General features: G+C 44.7%; 1 protein-coding gene across 1 annotated transcript in view; it reads right to left on the bottom strand.

The window, feature by feature from the left end:
- ZCCHC4 (zinc finger, CCHC domain containing 4) overlaps nt 1-2,600 on the bottom strand; it is a 47,337-nt gene extending 44,737 nt beyond the window's left edge. Inside the window, exons 1-3 of the mRNA XM_012664195.1 lie at nt 2,454-2,600; nt 1,569-1,687; nt 87-169 (exon numbers count right to left, since the gene is read on the bottom strand). Of these exons, the coding sequence (XP_012519649.1) occupies nt 87-169; nt 1,569-1,687; nt 2,454-2,580 (329 nt within the window). The 5' untranslated portion in view covers nt 2,581-2,600. The remainder of the gene's footprint in view (nt 1-86; nt 170-1,568; nt 1,688-2,453) is intronic.
- Between the last annotated feature and the right edge of the window lie 6,544 nt (nt 2,601-9,144).

Here is a 9,144-nt window from a genome sequence, read left to right as displayed (position 1 = left end):
AACTTAAAAGTCTCAGGAAAAAAATAATAACAAATAAAGAAACACTACAGCTAAAATAATAAAGAAAAATGACCCTGCATCAGTACCTTTCCACACACTGCCTTCGGGACAGGGGAGGCTGACATCTTCGGTTATGAGCTTCTCGGGCAGCAAGTCTAGCTTCTGACAACTGAAAGATTACAAAACCCATTTAATAAACTGTGAAACTTGCTATCATCCTAGAAAAACTAGTATCACTTTCTGACATCAAAAAGTCAGAAATTCAATCAATTCAACTAGCATTCATTTCTGGGGAAAATAAACAAAACACAAAAAACTAAAAACATTCTAGAGCAGTTTGAAGCAATATTCAACATATTAAAAACACTGAGAGATTAACTCACATATGATGATCTTAACAGGACTGCTGAAGAGACCAGTTTCACAACAAACCTAACAAAGGTGAAAATTCTCGTCAAAGCTTTCAGAAATTTTAACTTGACCTGAGTTCAAGAGGATACCAACTTCACAGCTGTATCTCTCAAGTGCCTTCATTAGTCACCCAATAGCTGTATAAAAGATGTTCAATGCAAATGTTCAAAAAAAATGGGGTTTTTTTGACATTTCCTGGAATGATTATGACCTAGACTCTTTAGTGAGAAATTTATATTTGCAAACAAGAGTGCTATGGACTGAATGTTTGTATCCCCCAAAATTCATATGTTGAAGCCTTAACCCCAGTGTGATGGTATTTAGAGAAGGGGCCGTTGGAAGGTAATTAGGTCCGGAGGATAGAGCCCTCATGAGTAAGATCAGTGTCCTTATAAGAAAGAGTAAGAATATAATGAAAAGACAGCCCTCTGAAACCAGGAAGACAGCCTTCACTAGACACTGGATCTGCCAACACTTTGATCTTGGACATCCCGGCCTTCAGAAATGTGAGAAACAAATGCTTGTCGTTTAAGCCACCCAGTCTATGGCACTGTTGTTACAGCCGCCAGAGCTCACTAATACAAGGATGATCAGCCATCCCATGCTAACACCTCAGAGCATTCTGAAGGGAAACTAAGTCTTCTAGACAGTAGTTTTAAGACATAAGTAATCTCGCCTGTAATCCTAGCACTCTGGGAGGCTGAGGCGGGAGGACTGCTTGAGCTCAGGAGTTCGAGACCAGCCTGAGCAAAAGTGAGATCCCGTCGCTACTAAAAATAGAAAGAAATTAGCCTGACAACTAAAAATACAAAAAATTAGCTGGGCATGGTGGCACATGCCTGTAGTCCCAGCTACCTGGGAGGCTGAGGCAGGAGGATTGCTTGAGCCCAGGAGTTTGAGGTTGCTGTGAGCTAGGCTGACTCCACGGCACTCTAGCCCAAGGCAAAAAAAAAAAAAAAGAAAAAAAGACATCAGTAATCAGAGCAAGTTCAAAGTAAGTAGGAACTCCAGTCTTCTGAACCAAAAAACAGGGAATCTCCAACTCTCTGAAGAGATTTATCTCATATAATGTACAAACTACATATTTTTGTTGGTTTAGACATTGTCAGTAAAATTGTCACATATATAAAAAATAAATATCCAAAAAGTTGATGTACCTTTTCATCTTCCCATTGAAAAAAATTACAGTCTTTTCTATCTCTACAGGCTGAGCAGGCATAAAACCTCCGGGTTTCTTCTTTCCCTTGGCTCACCTTCACAAACAGAAGAGTGGGCCCTAGTTCCAGAAAAGGAAAAAACATGTCAAATGATAGTCATCTACATCAAGTTCCTAGTTTTCACTGCCCTTAAATAAAACTTGTTTTGGTTTTATGCATAATTTATTATAATTAAATCCACCACTGTTTAATAAATGTTTCTTTTCTTTCAGTCACAACATTAAGGCACTAACTACTTGGAAACAATTTTTGAAAACTGGTCTCTCCAAAAATAAAATGCTATGGTCAATATAGATGCTGTCTGAGTAGTGAATGTTACAAACCTGGGACTAAAGAAGGGGGCCCAGAGAATCGAATACTTTGCCATCTCTTGCACGGTTATTCTTTCAGTGAAAACTTGAGTTTTTAAAGTTGGACACTCTGCGAGTTAGAGAAAAACCGGGTCTGGCTTGCATGCAAGAACTCATTCTATCGTTCTACCTAACTTTTTTTAATTGAAAAGACAGCAAATCAACAAATGAAATCCCTAAGCATTTGTCAACCAGAATTATTCAAGGCATCCTTCCCTTTGCCTACCTCCCCCAACCCCAAAATATGTAAAAGCCCTGAAGCCAAAACCACAACTGTGGGGATGTGCTCTGAACGTTTCTCAAGTAGGATGAAAAACACAACATCCACAAGAGGGAGGAGCATTTTCTAGGCATCACACATGGTGAGGGAAAAATGCAGATAAAAATACTGGAGCTCTAAAAAGACCTCGGCACCTCCAGGCCAACTCACGCCCCTGGCGCCCGACCGGCAGGCTTAGCCCAGACGCCGACCCACCGTGAGGGCACAGCGGGGCGGAGAAAGCAGGATCCGAGGGAAACACCACTTCCACTCCCGAGCTCCCCCGGCGACTCGCACTCTCCTCTGCCTCCACGGCTTCCAGCCGGTCCCTGGGGGACGCCATCTTCCCGCCGCCTTCCCGAAAGCCTCGGTCCGAACCAAGGAAGGCTGAGGAAGAGCGCCGCCGCGAGCCACAAGGACCCACAGCGCCCCCGCGCGACTTGGAGGAGCTGGGGGGTTGCCGCTGAGGAGACCACGCCCCGAAACGGAGTCCCCGCCCACCCGGGGCTGCTGCTAAGCGTCCCCTAGCGGTGGGGCTCGCAGGTCACTTGTTGGACCTATATCCACCTCGCCCTCCGCTCCTGAAGCACCCTCCTTTCATAAGAATATTACCAGAAGATGAGATGACTCTGGAACAAACATTTGATAGTATTGTAAGTCCACCACCACCAGCAGCTGACAAACAGCTGAAATAGCTGCAGCAGCTGCACTTGATGGAACGACACTCTGTTTTTCAAAGTTACAATCGCAACATGATTTCTAACTTTTGGACAACGGTTATAGTTGCACATCATACTTGCATACCCATTGACAATTATACATCAGAAAGAAAGAAAGAAAATTGTCCCTATTTGTAGACGACATGGTTGTCTACACAAAAAATCCCGAAGACTCTACCAGAAAAACAAACAAACAAAAACTTTCAGTTTAACCGAATTCAGCAAGGTTGCAGGATATGAGATAAACATACGAAAATCAGTTGGATTTCTGTATACTAGATATGACCATGTGGATACTAAAATTAAAAATAGAATGCCATTTACAATTATTCAAATAAATGAAATAGACGTAAATCTAATAAAACATGAACGGGACTTGTATGCTGAAAACTGCAAAATGCTGATAAAGAAAAATCAAAGAGAAACTAAGTAAATGTAGAGGCAAAATGTGTTCATGACTTGGAAGACCCAACACAGTAAAGATGTCACTTCTCCCCAGGTTTAATGCATATAAAGATTTAGTACAATCTCTATCAAAATCCCAGCCAGATTTTTTTGTAGATTTAGACAATATTATTCTGAAACTTGATTTATATGGAAAGGGAAGGGAACTAGAATAATAACAGAACTAGAACAATAATTTTTGAAAAAGAATAATAAAGTGGGAAGAATCAACCTTCTCAATTTCAAGACATCGTATAGCTGCAGTACTCAAGGCACACAATGTACGGTTGTATTAATAGATGAAACAGTCAAACGTCTCCTTACATTGTTTAGAGAATTGACAGTGCACATACATATTTAACGTCCTGTATTTAGTGCTATGGTATTTTAATGTAGAAACATTGTTGTTTTTCTTTCACACTTCATGCAATGGTTTCACTCAAATTCTCCACCTGTGCCTGTAGCATCTGCGTCTTTGTTGTGTCCAACACAAGTTTCCAGTATATATTACCTGGACTTCTATGTCTTTTGAGATAAGGGATTTTCTGGACCCATGATGATGATGATACTTTTGGAAATCTTATCTCAAGACCTAACTAACTACCCGCTCACATGAACATTAGCACTTTTATTTAACAATCTGTTTTATACATACAAATGTGTGATCTTCCAAAGACTTGTTTAAAAACTTTGCAATTGAATTTGTGAAATCATACAACCGGAAATAGTTATAGAATCTATATTCTCTCTTTCTCTTTCAAGTAATGCTAATTCTGTGAGGTCACCTCTCTAAGCAGCCCAGACCAATATGGATTTGCAGCCTTTTCAGATAAGTTTCCCCAGACAGTAAAAGTATACAAAGATTGATCCAACTAAGTAAATGAGAGAGCACTTCAAAATGTGAGAGATGTTGAAGGTTTCAAAAACAAGGCAATTCTCTTTTTCCTGGAGGATAACTTTGGGGAGAAAAAAAAAAATCTCAGCTTATATTCAGATATATGCAGTAAATAGCCTATGCTAAATATTTACTGATGGGGTTACGAATATGACCAATAAGTTAGGACTGTTTCATTTTATTGCCTAATAGTGTTTTTTATTTGTGCAGAAAATCCTTGAGTGGAGACATGCTAAGAGACTCAGCAGGATTCTGCAAGGAAACCAGAGATAGAACTGAAAATGGGCCCTTTGAGGCCTGAGCACCAGGTTAGATCCTTGTCACACTTCTCATCACACAGAGAATGATTCTAATGCTGCTAAGACCTGCTTGAATGCATCGGCTCTCCCAGCGGAGGGTCTGGTCAAACTGGTGAGCTTCCTATCGGGGTCTGGAAGTTTCATCTCTTGAATTTATTATAGTATAAGTGTCTTCTGAAAACCTCCAATTCCCAAGTTGAAGCCAGAGGAGTATTTTGTAGTGAATGCCTGACCATCTTCTCTGTCTTCTGGTAACAGAACCTCAGTTTTCCTTTGGGAAGCCAACCCTCTCTGATTTTAACCCATGTCATTTGAGAGGCACAACGAATGGTAGGGACTGGCTTGGATTTGGGCAGGTGACTTGGAGCTTCTGCTGAAACGGCTGAGAAAGGTGTGATAGATGTTAACATCTCAGTGGCATCCGCGATGTTGATTTCTCACGTGTGTGCAGGGCTCAGCTCTCCAGTGTTGCCTGGGCTAGGTCATGCATCTAGGGGTCGGCTGATCCAGGTTTGCCTTGGCTGGAGTAACTCACCTCTGCCTGATGTGTCTCTCATCCTCTTCCTGGAACAGCAGGCCAGTCTGGGCATGTCTTTCTCATGGGAGTGGCAGCAGAAACAGAGAAGCTTCATGAAGCTTCAGCTTGGAACTACCCCCTCTCACTTCATTCTTGTGGCTCAAGCAAGTCATGTGGCCAAGCATTGCAAAGATCATGGCAAAGAGTACAAATCAGGAAGCAGAGAAGATTTGGGGCCCATGACACAATCTACCACATACCCATCTTCACCTGGGTGACCAAGTAGCCAGTGGCAATGTTTCCCACCCCTTGAGAAGCACATTCCTTAGCAGGAAGCCAATAGGAGGGAAGCAGAACTAGGAGATAGGAGTGCATGGAGATACCATGTGAGCACCTAGATCAGCCATGCCTGAAGGTTTCAGTTACATGATCAGAACTTCCCTCGTGGTTCCTTGAGCCAGTTTGAGATGGGGTTGGTTCTATCACTCATGACCAAGAATACTGACTAATGCTCTACAGCTGCAGCCGTAATATTGGATGGACGTATCTGCCTATCTGTATGCCTCAAAGCCCTTTTCCAGACAAGACTAGCTAACCCTGACCTCCTTCCTCTCTGCCACGATCCCTATGGCTCTGCCTGCCCTCCTCCCCTCCCCCCTCTCTGGCCCTTGTGATGGAACCTGGCTTCCTCGGCTGCCTTTTGCTTTTCTGCTCCAAAGTAAGCACTCAGACCCATTTTTTTTAAAAAGGGGAAAGCTGCCAGGGAAGACTAGCAACAAGAAAGAAATCCTGCGAAGTCCCGACTGTGGCATTCTCTGCCCCTGGCTCTGGACCCTGACCCCCCTGCTTCCTCTCTCTAATTTCTGAGAGTAAAGCTCACCAAACCTCTTCCCAGCCCTGAAAAGTCTCAGTCGTGAAACTTGGCTGGGGAAGGACTTGGACACAAAGGGACTTTGTGGAGCCCTCCTCAGATCTTTGAAAAATGGCGACAACACTGCCCAACCAAACACCCTGAAACTAAGGACGCTGCTTGATAAGCTATTGAGATTCACCAGTCATTTCTGATGTGCCGGACAGAAGCCCCCACAGAGCGGAGCGAGCCTTTCAGAAACCAATAGAGACCTGTGGCAGGGGCCCCCGGGGAGGGAGGCATTCCATCCACATCTCCAGGAGCTCCCTGTCCCTTCCCCCTGCCTGAATACGCCTCTCCGGCGTGAGAGCTGGGAAGGACATGTAGGAGTGTGTGTGTGTGTGTGTGCGTGTGTGTGTGTATGTGTGAACGTGACTGTTCTTTGTGAACACACAGAAATGGAACCTTGAGATAAATAATTCTGCTGAAAAGTAGAATGCCATGTGTGGTTGGGTTGTCCCCCAAAGATTCATGTCCACTCATAATGTGACCTTAATTGGAAATAGGCTCTTTGCAGAAATAATTAGTTAAGGGTTGAGATGGGATCACACGGGATTAAGGTGAGCCCTAACGACTGGCATCGTTCTAAGATGAAGAAAGGGACTGGGTGTGGTGGCTCACACCTGTAATCCTAGCACTCTGGGAGGCCGAGGCAGGAGGATTGCTTGAGCTCAGGAGTTCGAGACCAGCTTGAGCAAGAGCAAGACCCCATCTCTACTAAAAATGAAAAAATTAGCCAGGCATGGTTGTGCACACTTGTAGTCCCAGTTACTTGGGAGGCTGAGACAAGAGTATTGCTTGAGCCTCAGAAGTTTGAGGTTGCAGTGAGCTATGGGGACACTACTGCACTCCAACTGGGATGACGGAGTGAGACTCTGTCTCAAAAACAACAACAACAACAACAAAAAGATGAGGAAAGGACAGAGACACACAAAGAAAAGCCATGTGAAGACAGAGGTAGGCAGAGATTGTTGTTGTCCACCATGAGCCAAGAAACACCTGGGGTCACCAAAAGCTGAAGGCTTCTAGAAGCTTCTAGAGCAGTGGTCCCCAACCTTTTTGGGACCAGGGACCGGTTTCATGGAAGACAGTTTTTCCATGGACGGGGGTGGGGGGGATGGTTTCGGGATGATTCAGTGCGTTACATTTAGTCACACCTCTCTGCTAATGATAATCTGAATTTGCAGCCGCTCCCCAGCGCTAGCATCACCACCTCAGCTCCACCTCAGATCATCAGGCGTTGGATTCTCATAAGGAGCTGCAACCTAGATCCCTCCATGCGCAGTTTACAGTGGGGTTAGCGCTCCTATGAGAATCTAATGCTGCCGCTGATCTGACAGGAGGTGCAGCTCAGGCTGTGATGCGAACGGTGGGGAGCGGCTATCAACACAGACGAAGCTTCCCTCCCTCACCTGCCTCTCACCTCCTGCTGTGCGGCCCAGTTCTAACAGGCCGAGAACCAGTACCAGTCTATGGCCTTGGGGTTGGGGACCACAGTTCTAGAGTGCCTCTGGAAGCGGAAGAGGCAAGAAAGGATTCTCCCCTGGAGCCTTCAGAGAAAGCATGGCTCTGCTGATGTCTTGATTTCAGATCTCTTGTCTCCAGCACTGTGAGAAAATAAATTTCTCTTGTTTTAAGCCATGCAGTTCGAGGCACTTTGGAAACTAATATACCTTGTATATTGGATGCTTTGTTTCAAGTCCTTCTGAGAGCTTGGCTGTATAATTTACCAAATCCTAGCTCTGCCACTTACTTTCCAAGTAACCTTGGAGGAGTCAGCATCAGAGCTTCAGTTTCTTCATCTGTACAAATCACAATGCTATCGACTGTCAGGGAGTTGGGGGGTGGGAGAACATGAGAAAAGGTATGTGGGAGCACCTCGTCAACTGCCAAGTGATATGTGGATATTAGTTACTAAATTGTTATTTTACAGCTGTGTTCAAATATTTAAAGGTGCTATTATGTGGCAGAGAACACAGGATTGGTCAACACAGTAGAACCTGGGTGAGATTATAAGGAAGTAGACTTGGCTGAAAAATAATACACTATCGGGTTCCTAGAAGCAGGACCTAGGATGGGGATGCTTCTGCAAGCGATTTTTTGGAGGAGAAACCCGTAAGGAAGCAGGAGCAGCTCGAGATGGCAGGGGTAGAAGCAAGGGAGAGAGGAGGTTTTAGCTGAAGATGGGTTTCTAGCCTCAGCCTGCTCGTGCAAGGGGCTCTGGTACCTAAATGGCACCGCAGCACTGCCTGCTTTGAGGCTGGGGGCTTTTGTACTTCTCCATCAGTCAGCCAGGCTGTGAGCTTCCCACTTGCAATCCAAGATGTAAGCAGAACGGCTGAGCGCGGTGGCTCACGCCTGTAATCCTAGCTCTCTGGGAGGCCGAGGCGGGCAGATTGTTCGAGCTCAGGAGTTCGAAACCAGCCTGAGCAAGAGCGAGACCCTGTCTCTACTAAAAAATAGAAAGAAATGATCTGGACAACTAAAAATATATAGAAAAAATTAGCCAGGCATGGTGGCATATGCCTGTAGTCCCAGCTACTCGGGAGGCTGAGGCAGGAGGATTGCTTGAGCCCAGGAGTTTGAGGTTGCTGTGAGCTAGGTTGACGCCACGGCACTCATTCTAGCCCGGGCAACAAAGTGAGACTCTGTTTCAAAAAACAAAAAAAAGGCAGCCGGAAGTGAGACGTGGAGGAGGCTGTTGATGCCACCTGTAAAGGTCAGCCTCCCAGAGCACAGAGCAGGGGGCAGGGTGGGGAGTGGGCTGGAGGAGAAAGCAGATGTCTGGCACAGCACGGGAAACACTTAGCAGAGCACCTGGCAAACTAAGAAATGTACACGTGCTAGCACTGCTGAACAAATAAGTAAACACATACACATACATGTACGTATACAATACATACACACACACAGTGACTCAAATAACTTGCCCCAAATTATGAGTAGAACCTCCACGAGAATCTGATCTCTTCATTCAGAGTCCAAGGCTTTTTCCACTGCATTCCTCGACAGATTATATCAAATTTCTGCATCAACAATGACAAACTTGTCCTGAGCCACAGACTTTTGAAACTTAAAGGTAATATTGGATATTTCAGGAATGCATCTACTGTGTAGGTGAAG

The sequence above is a fragment of the Propithecus coquereli genome, unplaced genomic scaffold (assembly GCF_000956105.1).
Source record: "Propithecus coquereli isolate 6110/MARCELLA unplaced genomic scaffold, Pcoq_1.0 Scaffold87, whole genome shotgun sequence".
Taxonomy (NCBI): Eukaryota; Metazoa; Chordata; class Mammalia; order Primates; family Indriidae; genus Propithecus; species Propithecus coquereli.
The sequence above is the reverse complement of the archived record's forward strand: the minus strand, read 5'-3'. Positions and strand labels throughout refer to the sequence as shown.